This window comes from Artibeus jamaicensis, unplaced genomic scaffold (assembly GCF_021234435.1).
Source record: "Artibeus jamaicensis isolate MK-2021 breed Jamaican fruit bat unplaced genomic scaffold, CSHL_Jam_final scaffold_1964, whole genome shotgun sequence".
NCBI lineage: Eukaryota > Metazoa > Chordata > Mammalia > Chiroptera > Phyllostomidae > Artibeus > Artibeus jamaicensis.
Window position 1 is genome coordinate 73,025,489 of NW_026522030.1, and position 21,925 is coordinate 73,047,413.

Below are 21,925 nucleotides of genomic sequence, written 5' to 3' on the forward strand. Positions count from 1 at the left end.
ACACACGGACTCACCTACTCAGACTCTCTTTCTCTGGGCTTTGGAGCCAGGGAGACAGCTTGAGGGGCACCAGTGGTGTGCAAGAGGAGGCTGAGATGTCTGGCATTAATGAGAGCAGGGGCCATTGTCCCTTTTCTGGGCCCTCCCCACAAAGAGCCACCAGACTGGTGCCATAGCTAACATTCCATCAACCTGGCTAACACTGTTTGACTCACCTTGGAGATCCCCAGAGACTCTGCCCCACCCAACTCACAGGCCCACCCAAACTGCTTTTCCATATGAATGGTTGGTCTTGGCTCATGCTTCACAAAATCCTAATCCTAAATCTGAAATAAGCAGCAGCTGGCCTCAGTGTGCCCCAGGTCTGGAACTAGCAGCCTAGATTCAAATCTTGGCTTCATCTAGGAATCTCCAAGCCCAGCACAAGTAGCAGCCATCTCAAATGGCTTTATAACTCAGGCTGGGTGGCCATGGATGAAACACAGGTGGCAGTTGATTTTGGCTTGCACCAGCTGGGAAACCCCAGGGCCAGTGCATATCGTGGACAGCTACAGACCAAGTCAGAGTACCACCACCCAGGCCTTGCACAGCTGATCCTCCCTAGAGAATGGAGGTTGGTGGCAAGTGGTCACAGCCAATCCTTGCAGCTGACTAGCCTGAGTAAATTTCTCCCATTGATCTTCCGACAGAAAACAAAGCTCAACCACAAGAAAAGGGATATATTCAGCCCACATGAAGGGTGCACCTCGAGTACCCAGCTTGAGTGGTAGGGGACTCTGTGCCACTGGATCCTACTGCCACTGGATCCTACAGGACACCTACTACATTAGGCCACACTCAAAGATACAGAGTGAAAATAGCTCTAACCAATTCATAGAAGCAAACACAGGGAGGCTGCAAAAATGAGGAAACAAAGAAACATGGCCCAAAGGAAAGGAGAGACCAAAACTCTAGAAAAAGAGCTGAATGAAATAGAGATAAGCAATGTATTAGAAGCAGGGTTCAAAACACTGGTTATAAGGATGCTCGGGGAACTCAGTGAGGTCCTTAACTGAATAAGAAAGATCCAGTGAGAAATGAAGGATACACTAATTGAAATGAAGAACAACATATAGGAAAACAACTGTAGAACAGATGGAGCTGATAATCAAATCAATGATTTCGAATATAAGTAGGAAAAAACCAACCAATCAGAATAACAAGAAGAACAGCGAATCCAAAAAAAAAAAAAAAAAAAACAAGGATAATGTAAGCAGACTGTGGGACAACTTTAAGCAATCCAACATTTACTTCATAGGGGTGCTAGAATGAGAGGAGAAAGAGCAAGAAATTGGAAATGTATTTGAAAAAACAATGAAAGAAAAGTTGCCTAATTCATTGAAAAAAATAGATATGCAAGTCCAGGAAGCACAGAGATTCCCAAATAATATGGATACAAAGGGGCCCACCCCAAGACACATCATAATTAAAATGCCAAAGGTTAAAGATAAGGAGATGGAAGTGGGGGTGAGGGAGAATAAGTGAGAGGTGAGGGGATTAGTAAGTACAAATAGGTAGTTACAGAATAGCCATGGGGATATAAAGTACATTATAGGAGAGGGAATAGCCAAAGAACATGAGCTGTGAACACACGAACCTGAGGGAATGCAGGGTGCTGGGTAGAAGGTAGCAAAGGGGGAAAAATCTGGACAAGTGTCATAGCATAATCAATAAAATATAATTTTAAAAAATTGTAAAAATAAATAATACAGTATTATACATATATTTTATGATTTTCTTAATATTTTTTCTCTAGCATACTTGTAAAAATATAGTAATACATATAACATACAATATATTTGTTAGTCAACTGTTTATGTTATTTGTAAGGCTATCAACAGCAGGCTATCAGTAGTTCAGTTTTGGCAGAGTCAAGAATTATAATACGGGGGCTTATTACGGCCAAGATGGAGGCATAGGTAGACACATTGTGCCTCCCCACACAACCAAAAGAAGGACAACAAATTTAAAAACAAAAACAATCAGAACTGACAGAAAATCGAATGCTATGGAAGTCCAACAAACAAAGAATTAAAAAGAAACATTCATCCACACCAGTAGGAAGGACGGAGATGGAGAGATGAGAGGAGAGGACTTGTGGCAAGGCAGCAGTTGGCAGAGCAGGCGAGGCGGTGGCTGGAGGAGTGGGCAGTGTCACATTTTCCTGCAGATAAACTGGAAGGAACAATGGGGGAGCGAGACAGATGGAGCAACTCAGGGTTCCAGCACAGGGAAGTAAAGCCTCAAAACCTCTGACTGAAAAAAACCTGTGAGGGTTGAGGCTGCGGGAGAAACTCCCAGCCTCACAAGAGAGTTCATAGGAGAGACCCACAGGGTCCTAGAATGTACACAAACCCACCCATCTGGGAATCAGCATCAGAAGTGTCCAATTTGCTTGTGGGTTGTGGCGGGAGTACTGAAAGCCTGCAGAGTGCTGTACAAGCAACACTGTTCCCTCTCAGACCGCTCCCCCACATACATTTCCACAACAGAGCAATGTGAATTGCCCCACCCTGGTGAATACCTAAGGCTCTGCCCCTTACTAAGTAACAGCTGCAAGGAGACAAAAAAAATGGCCCAAATGAAAGAACAGATCAAAGTTTCAGAAAATATACAACTAAGCGATGAAGAGATAGCCAATATATCAGACACACAGTTCAAAACACTGGTAATCAGGATGCTCACAGAATTGGTTGAGTATGGCTGCAAAATAGAGGAAAAAATGAAGGCTATGAAAAGTGAAATAAAGGAAAATATACAGGGAACCAGCGGCGACAGGAAAGAAACCAGGGCTCAAATCAATGGTTTGGACAAGAAGGAAGAAATAAATAGTCAACCACAACAGAATGAAGAAACAAGAATTCAAAGAAAATGAGGAGAGGCTAGGAACCTCTGGAACAGCTTTAAATGTTCCAACATCTGAATCATATGGGCGTCAGAAAGAGAAAAGGAGGAAGAAGAAATTGAACACTTGCGGGGGCGACTTTTATCGCAAGTTCCCAGTCTGCCACGATTGAAAGTAACCATGACATGACATGATCTGCTTGGGAAAGAGAGGTGGCAGATCCCTCAAGAGGGAAGGGCCATGAGCAGTGGCCAGTTTCTCAGGGGAAAAAGGCCTTGAGCCCCCTCCTGTAGAGACTTTTCTTGGGTTGTCATACACAGGAATACAGGGCGGCAAGGATCAAACAGTAGAGAACATTTCAAAGAAATCTGAGGGCTTAGTCTGAGTCAGAGTCTGTCAGGAAGAGAGTTTTAGGGTTTCCTGCTCAAACCATTAACATATGAATGAAAGCACTCTTAGCAGAGCAGATTTCACAGGTTTTTCAGGAATTCTTTGTGATGGCAGATTTTTCCTCAGATCCACTCTAGCAAGGCAAGGAGCTGCACCCCTCCCCAACAGGTATTCAGGCTTAAGGGGGTTAGAGCCAGGAAGCACTTCTCCCAGAGAACATGGGGACTCGGGCTTTGTCAAAGCCGGGGGGCGAGAGTCCATTGCTCTTTCTTTGCAGCCCCCCGAGTCCTTCCATGAAGGCCTCCCAAGTGATCGAGTCTGGCTTAGGTTGCCCCCTGCTGTGAGGGGTCTTACCCGTCATTGACTTCCAACCAAGCTTTGGGGTCAGGGAGAGGAAATTGAAGCAGCCTTTGCTACCAGACACAAGCTTTGTTTCCTGTGGCTCACATTCTGGAGGTCACTCACAGCCTTAGCCACAGGGGGTGGGGCGGGGGGGTAGGGTTAAAATTCCTGAAACCAGGCAGAGCAGTCCGCAACAAAAACTTATTTGAAAAAATAATGGAAAACTTCCCCAATCTGGCAAAAGAAATAGACTTCCAGGAAGTCCAGGAAGCTCAGAGAGTCCCAAACAAGGTAGATCCAAGGAACCACACACCAAGCCACATCATAATTACACTACTCAAGATTAAAGATAAGTAGAGAATCTTAAAAGCAGCAAGAGAAAAAGAGAGAGTTACCTACAAAGGAGTTCCCATAAGACTATCAGCTGATTTCTTAAAAGTAACCTTTCATGAAAGAAGTATTCAAAGTCACAAAAGGCAAGGACCTACATTGAAGATTACTCTATCCAGCAAAACTATCATTTATAATGGAAGGGCAGATAAAGTGCTTTCCAGATGAGGTCAAGTTCATCATCACCAAGCCCTTATTATATGAAATGTTAAAGGGACTTATCTAAGAAAAAGAAGAATACCAAAACTATGAACAGTAAAATTACAACAAACAATTATGAACAACCAACCCGAAAAAACAAAAACAAAAACAAACTAAGCAAACAACTAGAACAGGAATAGAATCACAGAAAGGGAGATCACCTGGAGGGTTATCAGCAGGGAGGAGGAGGAAGGAGAAAGGGGGAAAAGGTAGAGGGAATAAGAAGCATAAATGGCAGGTAGAAAATAGACAGGGGGAGGTTAAGAATAGTATAGGAAATGTGGAAGCCAAAGAACTTAATATTGTACGACCCATGGACATGAACTAAAGGTGGGGGGGATGCAGGTGGGAGGGGGTGTAAAGGGTAGAGGGGAATAAAGGGGGGAAGTGGGACAACTGTAACAGCATAATCAATAAAACATATATTTTTAAAAATTACAAAGTACAGATTCAAAATATATAACCAGTCAACCACATTCATTTACTGTGTCCACAAGAATTTTTATAGGCCTGGAAAGCTTTTGGGCCTGGTACTATGATAGGCCTAACACCAAAAATGACATGTGAATGTGACAATGCTCCTGGAGTGCTGTTGTCTCAGCTCCAGGAACATAAACCTAATGTTTTTCTAAGAACATAGACAGCATCCCAAGGAATAACTTTATGCTAAAGAAAAAAACCACTATGAAATAGTAATGAATCAAAAATCTGCCTATGACTTGGCTTGCAGACAGCTGAACAGTGTACTTGAGGAACCTGGAAACACAACATGGTAACACAGGACATATATGTGGAGATTAGGTAACAAGCTGCTGAAGAGGTTTTTTTTTTTAAAATGCTGACTGAAATATACTTACTCATGTCACTGAAATGGAAATTCCTACCCCAATTTATCCACAAAGATAAGAACAAAGACTAAGGTTTAGGGCAGGCATTCTATCCATTTCAACAGGTGAATATTCCTCTGCAAGGGCTTCTACAAATAGTTACATCAATCCACATGTCAATTCATGTATTCCTAGTGACACGATGTCTTTTTTTAAATTTTACAGAGAGAGGAAGGGAGAGAGAGAAACATCGATGAATGGTTGCCTCCCATATACACCAAGGATTGAACCTACAATCTAGGTATGTGCCCTGATCAGGAATTGATCCCCCAACCCTTTAGTGGATGGGATGATGCTCCAACCAACTGAGGCACACCAGCCAGGGCATGACACAATGTCTCTGAGAATCATATTTGGAAAGATATAATCTTGTCCAGTTACATATATATAAACCAATTTCCAGAACTGAATGTTATATCTACAGTATATTCCCCAAACTTGTTGAGATAACCTGAAATCTTCATTTGCTATACATTTCGTCCCAACTTTGGTACCCCTGTCTTATATCAATCTCCCACTCAATTAATGAAATCTCTTACATTTTGTTATACTATTAAAAAAACAGTCTTATACCCCTAATCGGGGAGCAGTTTCCTGCTGGTAGGGGCTATCTTTTCTTGTGCACTTCACAGAGCCAGAAACACAATGAATGCTTAAAAAACTTATCCAGTACACTCATCTCTTCTTTTGGGGACACTGTTCTGACCACACATGGCTCTTCCTTCACTTACTCACTTACACAATTCTTTTGCCCTTGAAATCTCATTCCAGACCTAAAACAAAGTGGGAGAGAAGAGGATACCTTGTCAGTCACCATGCAGTCAGTACCTAGCCTGCTAGGCCCTGTGAAGGGGACAGAGAGCTAAGCTAAATCAGACCCAGTGCCTGCACTCAAGAAAACTCCCTCTGGAACGATATATTCAATAAAAACCACCAAATGATGGGTGAGAAAGGAGATGATGACCAACTCAATGGAGCCAGAGGACTCAGAAATGATTACTGATCAATTTCTAAAGGATGGGTCATTATATCCTAAAAGAATGGCTGAAGCATTCCAGGAAAAGACAGAACCACCTGTGTAAAGATTCAGAAGAGTGTGAGAGAGGGTGAATAATTTGCCTTAATTAGAACATAAAATTCTGGCTAAAGGAGTTGGAGACTAGCTTACACCAATTCCCAGAGGTCATAGTGACAAAAATAGTGAGAAGCTACTGAGAATTGTGAATGGAGGAGCAGTGGGTCAAACTGTGTTTTAGGAAAATCAATCTGGCTGCTGATAAGGAAGGACTGGAAATGAGGGAAAAGCAGCAGACCCTGTAAGAAGGTTGCTGCCGTGGAGCAAATTAAGGCACCGGCCAAGGGGATGTCCTAGAGACGTTAAGATAGTGGAATGGAACAGCTGCCAAGGGGAGGGCACTGTGTAGGCTCTGCTTTACAAACTGCCCTCGCAGAAGTATTTAGAAGAGATTCAAGTGGCCTGTAGAAGGCCCACACTTGGTTCTTGGAACTTCCTGGCCTCTCCACCTGGGCCACCCTGTATTCTGGAACCTACATAGCTTCAGTGGAAATCACTCTAGAGATTTCTGGAGCCCAGTTCCACTGAGGGTCCTAACCCAGAAACAGGACTTCCCAGACCCTGGCAGACACAATGACCATCATCTGAGCCCAGACTCCCATTTCCATAGACCTCACCTAGATCAAAGTTTCTCAGCCATTAAAAAGTCTTTTTGGGCCCTGGCCAGGTAGGGCAGTTGGTTGGAGTGTTGTCCCAAGGTTTCAGGTTTGATCCCCAGTCAGGTCACATACAAGAATCAACCAATGGAAACATATATAAGTGGAACAACAAATTGATGTTTTTCTCTCTCTCTCCTTCTCCCTCCTCTCTCTAAAACCAATAAAACAAAATTTTAAGTCGTTTTGGGTGTTAGGAATACAATATTTATATTTTGAAAAATCAGAGACTTCTGCCAAGATGGAGGCATAGGTGGATGTGCCGTGCCTTCTCACACAACCAAGATTAGAGAAAACTAAATATTAGCAACAGAAAACACAGCCAGAACACGGAAAATTGAACTTTTCGGAAGTCCGTTAACAACAAATTCTTCAGCCTGACCGGTAAGGGGCAAAACCAGCGGCTGGCGGAGCAGGGTTGCACAGGAGGACTCGGTCAGACGGACTCAGGTCCGCGGAATCCAGGCGCAGGGTTGGACCTAGTGAGCGACCAAGTGAGCGACCAGGCGAGCAACCTCGGGGGAGACAGCAGGGCAGCGGGGCTGCGTGTTGACTGAGGTTGCGCATTTGTGTGCGGGTGGACAGGCGAGGGAGTGGGCGGTTGGACCGGGCCGGCAGGTCCCCACAGCTAGCGGCAGTGGAGGGCGCCGCCATTTCCCTGCTCTGACCCCACCTCCACATACAGCGTCATAACCCAGCGACTCTGAGTGGCCTGGCCCAGGTGAACCACCTAAGGCGCTGCTCCTCCGCACCCAGCTGTGAGAAGCGGCAGAGGGGGTCGCCATTTCCCTGCTCTGGCCATGCCCCCACATACAGCATCACAACCCAGTGACCTGGGAATCCAAGCCGCCGCTTCTCACACTTAAAGGGCCCTGACAGACCAAGAATGGCGCAGGAGGATCTCAGAGCCCCAGAGCCAATAGATCTAAGCGATGAAGAAATAGCAAAACTCACAGACGCACAGTTTAAAACATTGGTGATCAGGATCCTCACAGATCCTGGTTGATTATACCGACAAATTAGACAAATATATGAAGGCGAAACTAATTGAAATGAATGGAATTGCACAGGAAACCAATAGCAATGAAAAGGAAACTGGGACTCAAATCAATGGAGTGGACCAGAAGAAAGCAAATAATGGCCAAACAGAAAAGAGTCAAGAAGCAAGAATACAAAGAAATGAGGAGAGTCTTAGGAACCTCCAGGACATCTTTAAACGCTCCAACATCCGAATGATAGGGGTACCAGAAGGGGGAAAGGCACAGCCACCAGTGGAAAACTTATTTGAACAAATAATAAAGGAAAATTTCCCCAATCTGGAAAGGAAATAGACTTCCAGGAAATCCAGGAAGCTCAGAGAGTCCCAAAGAAGTTGGACCCAAGAAGGAACACACCAAGGGACATCATAATTACATTAGCCAAAATTAAAATGAAGGAGAGAATCCTAGAAGCAGCAAGAGCTAAGGGGACAGTCACCTATAAAGGAGTCCCCATCAGACTGTCAGCGGATTTCTCAAAAGAGACCTTACAGGCAAGAAGGGGCTGGAAAGAGGTATTCCAAGTCATGAAATCTAAAGACCTACAACCAAGATTGCTCTATCCAGCAAAACTTTCATTTAAAATGGAAGGACAGATAAAGTGCTTCTCAGATAAGATCAAATTCAAGGAGTTCATCATCACCAAGCCCTTATTATATGAAATGTTAAAGGGACTTATCTAAGAAAAAGAAGTTAAAGAAACATGAACAGTGAAAGGACAACAAACTCACAGTTATTAACAACCACACCTAAAACGAAAGCAAACTAAAAGGACAGCTAGATCAGGAGTGGAAACATAGAAATGAAGATCTCAAGGAGGGTTAGCAACAGGGGAGTGGGAGGAGGAGAAGGGGGGAGAAGGTACAGAAAATAAGTAGCATAGACAGTAGATAGAAAATAGATGGGGGGGCAAGAATAGCATGGGAAATATAGAATCTAAAGGACTTGAGACACATGGTCATAAACTAAAGGGGGGGTAATGGTGGGGATGAGGGGTAGGGTGGAGGGGAATAAAGGGGGAATAGAACAACTGTAACAGCATAATCAATAAAAAATTTAAAAAAAAAAAGAAAAGAAAGGTATAAAAAAAAAGAAAAATCAGCCAAGAAAATTTATTCATTTCCCATCTCTGTAGTTTCCAGTTCAAAACACAACTGAGATCTTATTTCCCACATATAGAATTATAATATGTAATATAACCTGCAAAACAGATCCTACCACCTTTTAGGATCTATTAGATCTTCACCTTTATTTTTTTTTACTCTTTTTAAAAATATATATTTTATTGATTATGCCATTACAGTTGTCCTATTTCCCCACTTCATTCCCCGCCACCCTGCATACTCCCTCCCCCATCCCCCCTTTAGTTTATGACCATGTGTCTCAAGTTCTTTAGATTCTATATTTCCCATAGTATTCTTGCCCTCCCCCCTATCTATTTTCACCTTTAACCATACACCCTGAGGCAGAGATTATTGAATTTATCTTACCTAAGAGGGAACCAGAGCCTATAAAAAGGTATATGGCATATATCATTTTCAAACTCTGCATCTGGGCTATCCCCCTGCCAGGAATCCAATTCCTTCCAAGTGTCGGACTACACTGGGTGACCTTGGACAATGCACTTGCTTAGATACTTTCCTTAGTGTTAAAAATAGAGATGAAAACTCAGTATTTTACTTGATACATTTAAAATTGTAATTACAGAACTCAGGTAATGATCTGTTTGTTAATCTTTTTGTTAAAAATAACATAATTCCGGCTGGTGTGCTCAGTGGGTTGAGCGCCAGCCCGTGAGCTGGGTTCGCTGGTTCGATTTCGGATCTTGGTGCATGCCTGGGCTGCTGACGGGTCTCGGGTTGGAGGCAGCAGATCAGTGTTTCTCTTGCACATGGGTGTTTCCCTCCATGTCTTTCTCCCTCCCTTTCCCTCTCTCAGTAACTAAAGGGACAAATCTTTTTTAAAAATAAATGTTTAAAAATAATATAATAAATTATTTAAAAAGGTATTTATTCTTTTACTCACCAAATTCTGAGAGTACACTATATGTCAAGCCATACACCAGGTGCTAGTGACACACTGATGTAAAAGACAAAATTCCTGTTCTTGGGAATAAGTAGCTAGGAAAGGCAGCCACTAAACAAATACGCCCTACAAACAAGTTACAGTTGTGCTGAGTCCCACGAAAGAAGAGCTGAGAGTACGTGTGACAAGCTATGAAACCCAGATGAGACTACCGCATTCAGTAGCAACTAAGCATAGCCAGGGTGGTGCTGCTGGCTGCGAAGAAACGGGTCACCACCTGAGGGAAGAGCTAGGGGCATGGCTTTCCAGGCCGACCCGTGGAGGTAAAAACAGAAATAAGAGGAGAAAGAAAACTGATCCCTAAACTAATCTCAGGAGTGAACGCCGATGTGTGCATATTGTTGCGAGGGACTGACGGGCGATGTGGACGCCTGGGGCACCGGGAATTTTAGGAGCTAGCCCTCCAGAGACCTCAGAAGTCACCACCTTGAAGGCTACGAGCGCCCTCTGCTGGTTACTGATTCAAGCCCGCCGAAAACCCCATCCTAGATAAGAGGGCAAACCTTGGGTACACAGTGACCAAATCCCCAGCCCTGCCTTTCGCCGGTGCGCGCTACGGAACAGGTGTTCGGCTTCCAGGAAGGAGAAGGCAAGCGGTCACTCAGCAGGCGCAGTTCCAGCTCAGCCACACCTTTTCCGTGCTTTCGCCGCACTTTCACCCCGCTGGAAAAAACCCGCCCTGTTTACCGCGCTTCCGCCTGGTTAAGCCAATCCCTGCCCCTTCGGCTGCGCTGCGACCCCATCCTATAACCCACTAGCCCTGCTTCTCTCAGGCCTTGGATTTTCCTCTGCCCTCACCCTGGGACGTCGCCTTTGCCCTTACCCTTACCCTGACCCTCCCCCAGGCCTTCGCCCATTCCTTTCTACTGATGTTCGCACTCGCCCCAACTTTCCCCTTTGCACTGATTTTCACAGCGGGTGTTACAGTGGACCTGAACCTGTGTACCTCCACAGCCCTTGCCCCAGTGCTGGCCCCACCCCTTGGCCTCGCCCTTGCCTATATGCCTGGTCTTCCATCTCGACCTAAACCTTCCCCTTTAAACCTGGTCTTTGACTTGGACCTCCCACGGGGTTTTTATATGGCCTTCCTTCATCCTTAGCCTGCACCTGCCATTTGCCTTTATCCTGACCCTGACCTTCCTTAACCTTGGCCCAATCAACTTAGTTCTTGCTAGCATCTGTCTTCCACATCTATCCTTGTTCCTACCTTCACCTAACCCTGATCCTGACATTCACCCTCACCCTGAATTTCACTCTGGCCCTGACCCTCACCTTCAAAATGACCCTCAGCCTCCCTTTGACACTGGTGGCACTTGCCCAGACCTTGGCCCTAACTAAACCTGGTGCCTTCCTCACCATGACCCCTAACTTGGTCCTCACCCTAACCTTGGGCCCTGAACCTGAACCTCACTCTGGACTTGGTCCTGACCTTGGCCAATTTCAGATCATGATCAAGTCCAAGGCCAGAGAGTTATAGTCAGTATAAAAGTAAGGCCAGGGACAGAGGGATAAGAGTCAGAATCATGTGAGGGTGGAAATTATAGTTCAGGATAAAATCCTGTATCAGGTTAAGGGTTTGGATGAGAGGTCAGTGTCATGGTGCCAAAATTGGGTTCAAGGTAAAAATCAGTGTAAAGGAAATTATAGAACCAGGGTTACATTCAAGATCAAGTTCAAGATCACTGTGAGTCAATCAAGGTCAGGTTAAGGATTCTTTTTGAGAATCAGTGGGAGGAAGAAGGTCAGGGTAAGGTAAGATTGTCAGGTTGACAATGAATGTCTAATTCTGTGTAGGATTCAGGGGCAAAGTCAGGGTGTGGTTGATGTTCAGGATTAGGATCAGTGTAATGTTCAAGTCAGTTCAGGGTGTGCATGATGTTCATTCTCAAGGTTGAGTAAATCAAGGTAGGGTTCCTTTTCTATTGCTGTTGGAAATAGTTAACACCTCCCACCTTGCAGTAACTGGTGTGGCTCAGTTGACTCGGTGTCATCCAGAAAAGCAAAAGGTGGTCAGTTCAATTCCAGCTCAGGGAATATTTCCGGATTGTGGGTTGGGTCTCCAGTTGGGGGTGTGCAAGCAGCAATGGAATGATGTTTCTCACACTAATTTTTCTTTCTCCTTCCTTCCTTTCCCCTCTTCCTAAAAATAATCTTAAAAAAAAAACCCTCACCCACATTTAGTTCTTTCTCTCATACATATACCCACTGGGAAAATCCAGGATACTCTTTTCATCTCAAGGTCTGTACCCTTAATCACACCTGCAAACTCCCTTTTGCTACGTAAGGCAACATATTCATAGAACATGAATGTGTTTGGAGGTCGGTATTATTATATTCACCAGAGAGGGTATAGTCAAGGTCAGGTTCAAGGTCAAGGATGGGTCAAGATGTGGGCAATGAGTAAGGATCAGGCTCAGAATTAGGGTCACCATAATGATGGCTAATGACAGTTTAAGCTTGACTTCAGGATCCAGGTTCAAGGTCATGATGGGATTAGGGTGAACCAATGACAATGGCCAAGTGAGTCTAGCTAGGTTCTGCATGGTCAGTGTTAGGTTGAGAATCAAGGTCAGGGTGGCCTATTTTAAGAATTGAAGTCCAGATCAAGGTCAGTGTTAGGATCAGGGTGGTGGTAAGGTTAAGTACAGACTAATTTCAACTTGCATGTGGTATATAGTTCAGGGTGAAGCTCTAATCCAGGGTCAGGGTGGATCTTGTTAAGGTGAGGATTTAGTCTTGAGGTAGAGTTAAGATTAGGGTCAGAATCAGAATGAGGGTGGTGAGAGTCTCATTCATTATAGCATTCTGAGAATGACCACTGTGACAAATTGTCATTATCAAGGGTAAGTGAAGTATGACCACTATGTTAACGGTCAGCATAAGGATCACAGACATGATGAACATCAAAGTATGAATGTCAACTGAAGGGTGAGTGTTACAGTGAAGGTGATGGCCAAATTCATGGACAAGGTTAAATTCTAGGTCAAGTGGGTATGAGTTTGAGGGTCAGGGTCAATGATCAAGGGTATGGGTATGAGCTCCCATTTATGTGCAAGTGAAAGCTACCAGAAATTGAGCTTAGAGTCCACAGATATGGCTAGAGAACAGGCGGAGGCCAGATCCCAAAAATATGTTTAAAGACCTATGAGACAGCCCTGGCTGGTGTGGCTCAGTGGATTGAGTGCTGGCCTGTGAACCAAAGGGTCACCAGTTTGATTCCCACTCAGGGCACATGCCTGGGTTGTGGGTCTGGTACCCAGCTGGGGGCTCCCAAGAGAGGTTTCTCTCTCTCCATCCCTTCCCTTCTCTGTAAAATAAATACAAAAAAGGAAAGAAAAAAAAAAGACATATGAGACTGTCAGACTTTTCCCTGAAAGGAACTGGGATATATTTTGCTTTGTATTCCTTCTAAAAGCAACAACCATGGCAGTGCTAGCCACCTCTGTCCTCAGTGCTTACAGAAGTTTATTCACAGGAAAAAAGAATAACTATTTTAAGAATAAAAGATTACTAAGAATTCCTTTAATCTGTCGTTATCTATTCCTGAACCAACACCACTGTCTCATTATTATAGCCCTGTGACAAGTCTTAGTATCTGAAAGTTAAGTCTTTTCATCATTTTTTTCTTCTCTTCTGTTTCTGCCTCCTCCTCTCAACCCTTTCATTTCCATGTAGTTTATAATTGTCCTATCAAATTATTAAATAAGAAAAACAAGAGTCAGATGGAATTGTACTGGTATTTACTGAATTAACAAATGATTTCAGGAATGTCTGTCTCTTTATTTATTTGATGTCTCGTAGTAAGAAGATGGCACATCTGGTCCTAGCTCACCCTTCTCCAAATGGTGGAGATGTTTGTAAACCAGATTAAGGTATTCGTTCACAACTTGGGCCATCCCTGGCCTTGACTTCTGCCACCTCACCTCCAAGTGGGAGCTCCGTCATAAAAGGCCCCTAAGAAGCCCCTACACTAGAGTAGCCATAAATGGAGCCACTTTCCCAGTGGCCACAGAGAAGCAAAGACCAGGAAATAATGCCACCTCAGCCACTTCCCTTGAAAGGAACGGAAGAGGAGCAGAACCCAGGCAGAACAATGTGGGCTTCTTTTCTTAATCATAAATCTGAAAACTGAACTGGTGTTTAGTATCTCTGACAACAAAAGCAAACCAAACCTCCCTTCCCACTTGGGTTTTGGAATTGAGGATATCTTATTCTGTGTTGCTGCAGACGGCTCTCCCAGGACCATGCCTGACCACAAAAGCAAAGCTTGAAGAAGCAGCACCATGGCAGGCATGGTAGAGGGCTCACTGTCTCTTTCTGATGGGTAAGTCAGCAGCACACGGAGGCCGAGAACACAGCCACAGGTCTTCTCTATTGGGGCTGGACATCCTCTTCGCCTGGCTGGGGCAGGACCAGCTATGGAGTGAGCTCGGTGTGGTTGTGGTGTGGTTGTAGTGTGGCCATGGGCGGTGGAGGCAGGCTGGAGCAGGGCCCTGGAACACAGGCCAGTGGGGCCTGGCTCTGCATCTCAGCCCTCTGGGATGAAGGGCCGAATCAGCTCTGGGTTCAACAGCAACTCCTCAAGGGGGCGGTCCATGTGGAAGTTGTGGATGTTGGGGGGCCCCAGATGGGCTTTGGGGGCCAGTCCCCCTGGGCGCTGGGGAATTGGCAGCTCCGAAGGGTGGGCAGGCAGGGGAGCTGTGAAGAAGTATTGGTGCAGGAGGGCCTGGGGGTAGCAAGCAAGGAACAGCATAAAGAAACCAATCACTTCCCCGTCCCAGCCTCAACTCTCTTGTCTGAGGGGGAGACCAATCGCTGCCCTGCAGAGGCCCATTTCTCAATCTGCTCATCCACTCAGCAGACTTTCATCTCTCAGTGCTGACTGAGCACTGCTGAGAGTCTGGGGGTGCAGCAGTGCACAGAACATTCTATGCAGCAGGGGGTGGAGGACAATAAACAAGATAAAGAAGAGTCAGTGCATCTGCCAACTAGTGCTGGAAAGGCAGCAAGCAGGCCTGAAGTGGTGAAAAAAGGCCCCCTGGGAGGTGGCACTTGAGCAGAGACAAGAGAGGTGAGTGAGCAAGGCATAGGGAACAGAAGTGCCTCGACACCAGAACATGGAGGGGGGTGACTGTTGGGGACAGGAACTGGCAGGGTCACAGAGGTGACAGCTCTCTGCCAGGTGGGAGGAGACACTGGATGGGCAGAGAAGCAGACTCTGGGAAGCAGTGAGAGCGGGGAGTAGGTGTTGGGTTAGACTGGGGTCAGCAGCAGGAGGCTGAGAAGTGGTAAGTAGATCTCAGTATACTCTGAGGGCACCGAGGACATGGGTACTTATCAGGTGCATTAACATATGCTGCTAGTGCCAAGGGTTGGGGAGAGTGGTGCCCCTGACACAGACCTTAAAGCAATCGATCCATGGTCCTCTCTACTTTCCCTGTATCCTTGCCACAGCCCATCCTCCTAGGTCCTCTTCCCAGGCCTCTGTTCATCATCTCTTGGGAAAACACCTTCTGTGCCTAAACCAGTCCTCCTCCAGGAAGCTTCCCACATCCACGGTCTGGATGTCCCTTGTCACCCCAGGGTAGAACCCCCACAGCACCAGTGCCATGACTGCTTTTCTACTCTGGGCCAGGGTCCAGGACAGTGGCTGGCATATGCTGATGCTGAGAAAATATTTGCTGAAGGAATGAAGGGATGAAGGAGCAAGTTACCATTAACTGGGGATGTGCACTTCTGTGAAGTGTGCACACCCTTCTAATGAACCACCCTTCCAACCTGCAGCCTCTCTGGAGTCTTCTCAGGAGAAGCATAGTGGCTAAGAAACCCCTATCACATGTTCTAAGGGACCTACACCTCCTGGGTCATGTGAGCATGAGTGAAGAGAATCAGAACAATGGGGGTCATCCTACCTGGGAGGCTGCAATGCGCTGGTATGGTGGATAGAGGAGGAACTGCCCCAGAAGGTCCAAGGCCTGGGGAGAGGCATCTGGCAACACCTCCCCCAAAGGCACAGGTGCCTGCTCCTTGAAGGAGATCTTATTGTAGTCGGGAAGCTCCGTGATCTCCTGAGGAGAAAAGGGTACCTCAGGGCCAGCACTGCTGGCCAGCTCCCTGTCATCAGTCCTCACTCCCTACCACCCACCTGCTCAGGCATACTGGCCACTGCCCCATCCATGTGCCCTGCTCTCACCCTATCACTCACGTCTTCACACACTCACTCACTGTGAGTCTGTCAGTCCTTCATGCCCCCACCCTCTTAGACACCGGCTCCACCCCCAGCTTGGTGAAAATTGCAGTATGCTAGGGGCAGGCAGTAAGGGCCAGTGGACAGGACCTGGCCCTCTTGCCTTCAGCACAGCAGAGAGGGAGGAGCCCCCTAGCTGGGCCAGGACAGTGATCTGGGATTTCAGGGGGGCATGGGGCTACAATAAAGTACAGGAGAGGGGAGTCATTAACTTTTGGGGAAAATGGGAGATACTTCCCCCCACCCCTCCCCATCAAGGGCCCCTGCAAACCGGCCAGACTTGGGGGCTAGGGGTGCCCAAGATGCGAAGTACACAGCAAAGCTGTTCGATGTCATTCTCCCCTGGGAAAAGTGGGGACCCATTCAACAGCTCCCCCAGGATGCAGCCCACGGCCCTGCAGACAGAGAATGCAAACAGCTCAGAGACTCACAGCATAGACACAGATCTCCCCATAGTAGCTCCATTACCTCACACAAAGGACATGGATCTCCCCACACCAATTCCATCACCTCACATCATAAACACAGGTCTACTCATACCAGTTCCATCATTTCCCACCATGGCAAACCTCCTCCCACCAGCACCTACTCTTCAATGCACCTACAAAGTAGCCTAGCAGGGGCATCCAACCTGAGACCTATGGACTCCATGCGTCCTAGGATGGCTATAAATGTGGCCCAACACGAAACCATAAATTTAGTTAAAACATTATGAGATTTTTTTGTGTGTGATTATGTGTTACAATGTATTTAATGTGTGGCCCAAGACAACTCTTCTTCCAGTGTAGCCCACAGGTGCCAAAAGTTTGGACACCTCTGGGCCCTAAAGGGTTCATAGTCAGAAATACAGACCTCCTCCACCAAAGACCTCAAGCCTATATCAAAGCATATCCTCCTTTCTTAGCACGTTTCGGGTCTCAGCTCTGGAACACACGACAACCACTCAACAGTTCTGAGACTTATCAGAACTTCACACACTCTGGGACACACAGCTGCCTCTTCACATTCTGAGGCAGACCTCTGAAACAGTCCCCAAATCTCAAACTCTTAGGTATATTCAAACCATCCTATCCCAAATCAAGTCTCAGAACCCTCATATCCAAGGACTCAGGCCTCTGGATAGCTCAAGGACCTTGCATCCTGTGTTCTAATCCCCTGCACAGTAGATAGATGCTCCACACCTCAGACCACCTCCCCCACCCCAACCCAGAAGCTTCCTACTGGGACAACTACTCTCATCACACCCAACCCCAACCCAGTTCAAAAATGTCCTGAAGAACATTGATCCCAAATTCCTGAGAGATACCCTAACTGGGGAAGATGCCCAAGGCAACCTAGACAGCCCTAAACAGCTTAGAGATCCCAATGCCCAGGAGGAAGAGGTGGCTCCATGACTCACATTACCCCCATGCCCAGCCCATGGGAGTCTTACCACAGGTCGACCCCCTGGTCATACTGGCGTGCACCATACAGGAGCTCAGGGGCTCGATACCACCTGTGAAAGGAAGGCGGGTGGTCACAGCAAAGTAACTAATCTGACAGGAGGCTGCCCCAGGTCACCCTGCCCCCATATCAGCCTCATGAGCAATGTTTGGAAAGGTCCAGAATTATCCAGCTTTTCTACAGCTGCAGGGTTGGGGCCTGTGCACTGCTAGGTCCTGCCTGGGAAGTGGACCTCCTCCCTACCTGGTGGCCACCTGGTGTGTGTAGAGGCGGCTGCCATCAGGGGAGAAGACCCGGGCCAAGCCAAAATCTGCTATCTTCAGCTGGCCTGAGCAGCTGATGAGCAGGTTAGCTGGTTTCAGGTCCTGAGAGCACCAAAAGAGGCGTCAGCTCTCCAGTGTTCCCAAAAGACCTTCGGGGCTCAGCCCAGACCCCCATCCCCTGCAGGACCTTATGCCTGGCAGCTTACTTTAGGCCCTGCCCTCTTCACCCCCCACCTCTGGCCATGTCTTCTTCAAGGGTTGGCCCACTCCCAGCCCAGATGATCTTTAGGTCCTACTCCAGCTCATGCTGGGACTAACCCGATGCACGATGTTGTTGGCATGACAGAAGGAGACACCTTTAAGCAGCATCTGCAGATAGCTCTTGACCTGTGCCTGGGCAAGCGGCCTCTGGGTGTGGCGTATCACCTCAGCCAGATCTGACTGCATGAACTCAAAGGCCAGCACAAAGCCTGCCCCATGTGGGAATACGGCCTTCAGCTGCACCACCTGCAAGTAGGGCATCCTGTCAGCCCCCAGGCTCATATGGCCCAGACTTTCTCTGGGACCCCCATCCCTTGTCCTTGAAGGGGACAAGACAGAGGAGGTGACATGAGATCTGAGCTTGGAACCATGGAGCAAGTGACTGAACAAACCTACAGGGTATGTCTGGGTTCTAATTAGAACAGATGAGAAAGGATGGGGTGGGAGTGGTTATGCAGGAAGCTGGAAAGGAGCTCTGGGCAGGAGGACAGCAAACACAAAACCCGGGGCAAAAACAGTAAGGAGGCTGGAGGGAGGGTCATGTGCATGTGGGTCATTTAGAGAAAGGCTATCTGCTCTGTTTTGCACTCCCAGAGCCCAGACAGTGTTTGTCACTGTCATGGGAGAGACACTTAAATTGTATTGAATGAATGAATGGAGATGCTGGAGTTGGGCAGAAGCAAAAGGTCATAATGCTGTCAGTGGGAAAACAAGCCACTGGGAATGAACAACTTCATTTACATTTTTTGACTATGGGACAGGGGTAGCAGTGGGTAGGCTGCTGTAGTTGTTCTGGTAAAAAGGGGCAGTGGCGTGGACCAGGGTGAAATCTGGAATGGCTTAAAGATAGAACCTCAGGCCTGCAGATTCACAGGATGCAGGACCTCGTCAGCCTCCTTATGGCCCTCCACCTCTGCCACAAACAAGCTGTTAGCAAGGCCTTTAACTTTCTTTAAAAAATGAGAATGGCCTTAATTGTTCTTCTGAATTTGGGGCTCATGCACAATCACTTTACAGATAGAAATGCACACATATATTCAGGTAATACACAAAATTGTTTTGTAAAAACGAACAAAAGAAAAATCCTACCACCTAGACAACCTTAGAGTCTATTCCCCTAGACTTTACAACAGATATGACAGACACATGTTCACATATACATATAATATTTTCATACAAAACCAGGATGAATAAACAGCTTTATAGCAGGTCTTTTTCACACAATATATCATGGATATCTCCAGAGATTAAGGAACAAAATCAGAGTATCGCCACCCAAAGTTGACCCATCTTTGTCACTCCTCAGGAAGTTGAGCGTATTCTCCACTCCTGACATGGACAAGAGAGAGCCATACTCTGATTTTTTATGTGCCCACAGCCCCTTCCAGTTCTGTCACAGTACAAATCATCATACCAGCTGGCCCTGTAGCTTCTGTCAAATTCCCCTACATTGCTTAAGTTCTCAAGAGCTAGGTGAGGACAGGTTTTTCTCCATGCTGCCAGTGCCCAGCACAGGGTAGGGCCTACAGGAGACCCCACAGTTAAAACGTCCAGACTCCTCAATCAGACCTGGGCCACAGCCTCTGTTGGATGGTGGCCGAGCCTGCACCCCTGACATGAGGGAAATCCTGACACCTCCCTTGCAGAGCAGCAGAGAACACTCAGAAGCACAATGTAGGTAAAGCAGTAACCCAACCTAGAACATAACTGGAGCTTACAAGGTGGCAGTTATCATTACCATTAGAAATGTCAAAACATTTGTGAAATGTTTTGACAAAAAGGCATAAGTTAGTGAGTGAATGAGTACAGGAAGAAATAAGTGGGTGAACAAGAGAGTGAATAAATAAGTAATGAAATAATTGGTGAATAAGTAGACAAGAAAGGGAATATAGTGAGGGGCTGGAAAGCATATGAGCGAGCAAAGTGGCACCCAGAGTGGGAGTGAGTGGAGGAGGGCAGGCCAAGGTTCCTCCTCAGAACCCCAGTCTCACTCACATACTGATTGTCTCCGATCTCCTGCAGAGCCTTTATCTCCCGCAAGGCCTGGTTAGGGATGCCATCCTCCAGCCGCCGAAGGGCCACCTTCTTGAGGGCTACGATCTCTCCAGTCTGTACGGGACAGAAAGCAGACACTGCCATCCCATCCCCTGCTGGGAAAGGTGAGCGAGGAACCAGAAAAGTACCCTCCGGGTGGGGCGCAGGGGCCAGAGGCCCTCGTGGAGCTAGAAAGTGCCCCCTCTGCATCCTGGAGGGAAATCATGGCCAGCCTGGGACTCAGTAGTCGCAGGACTGGGCAAACAGCTCAGAAGCATTCACTGCATGCTCCTAGTGGACACTCGTGGGATGACCACTGTAGCATCACTGGCCGTGGGCAGCTGGCCACAACCTGGACGCCCCTACCCCAACCCTTAAAGTGAGGAGCACACACCAAGAAGAGGAAAGAGGCCGAAAAGCCGACGCAAGGGTCCTAACGTGGGTCCAACACCGGGCACAGCTCACAGAAAGAAATGAATGAAACCCAAGAAGGAAGTCCCGCAGCCCCCATGATCAGGCTCACCTCAACGTGCTTGGCTTTGAAGACAATGCCGTGTGCGCCTTCCCCGATCCGCCCCAGGATGCAATATTGGTCCATCACCTGCTCTGCCTCCTGCGCCCAGACACGGCTGCTTAGCAACTGGGTGGCCTGCAAGCGTGGGGAGCCCGCAGCCAACTGCAGCTGCGGACAGCGTGCAGGGCTTGTGTGTACCTTCCTCTAGGCTTCCGTCACAACGCCGCAGGACGCTATATTTGGCGGAAGTCAGCCTTGAGAGGACAACACAAGCCTCCGCAGCAGCCGAGAGCAAATACTACTGCCCCTACTTCGCCCCGCCCTGGCGTCACGTAAACGTGCGGGGGCGCGCTAGGAAGGCGGGGCACGCTGGGAAGGCGGCCCGCGGTTGGGAGGGTGATGACCCTGGGAGCCAATGATGATGAAGGGAGATGGCCAGGGGCGGAGCTGGAGAGGGACTGTGCTTGAGGCCAGCCTTCTGAAAGGTCAATTGACAACATTTACAGGTTACTTAAAAACCGCAAACCGCGGCTCAAAGTTGATGTCTGTCTCTGGCTGGGTGGCTCAGTTGGTTAGAGCATTGTTCTGATAGCTAAGATTGCAGGTTCTATCCGGTCTGGGCACTATGAGAATCAACCAATGAATGCATAAATAAGGGGAACAACAAATCCTCTTTCTCTCTTCCCACTCTAAAAAAAATATCTGTAAAGAAAGAAATATTTGTAAAGAAAGAAAGTCATGGCTTCTCATGAGGAAACATTTGGAGGAATTTGCAGCTTGAATGACTTTTTTTAAATTTAATTTTTTTAATACTCACCAGAGGACATGCTTATTGATTCCAGGGGTTGGGCAAGAGAGAAAAACATTCATCTGTTGAGGGACCTTTCTATTTAGGACACGACCCTCCAATTGAGGTCACTGGTCAGGGTGCAAATTGGGTGATTTTAATAAATTCATACCATCAAAGGATATTGACAAAAAACAAAAGTAGCTATTAAACTTCTAAAAAGATTCCCAATCTCTCACACACAATAAATGCAAAATTTCTCAGATATCGTATGGCCAAAGATTCCAGATCTAATAGCCTATTGGCCAGGCTAGGGGAAAACAGGAGCTTTCATACATTGCTAGTGGGAGTGTAACCCTTTTAGCCTCAGAAGCCCACTTATAAAAATCCCCCCAACAGATACATAGCAACATGTGAAATGACATGCAA

The 21,925-nt window shown here is 46.9% G+C and overlaps 1 protein-coding gene across 1 annotated transcript; it reads right to left on the reverse strand.

Annotated features, from left to right (window-relative positions):
* Window positions 1-13,670: 13,670 nt before the first annotated feature.
* Window positions 13,671-21,020, reverse strand: CDK20 (cyclin dependent kinase 20). Its single transcript, XM_037166745.2, has 8 exons — window positions 20,719-21,020; window positions 20,157-20,270; window positions 18,219-18,407; window positions 17,881-18,002; window positions 17,627-17,689; window positions 16,466-16,589; window positions 15,860-16,015; window positions 13,671-14,673 (listed from the first exon to the last, which is right to left on the reverse strand). The coding sequence occupies exons 1-8, from the start codon at window positions 20,791-20,793 to the stop codon at window positions 14,476-14,478; spliced, it is 1,041 nt and encodes a 346-aa protein (XP_037022640.2). The 5' UTR covers window positions 20,794-21,020; the 3' UTR covers window positions 13,671-14,475.
* Between the last annotated feature and the right edge of the window lie 905 nt (window positions 21,021-21,925).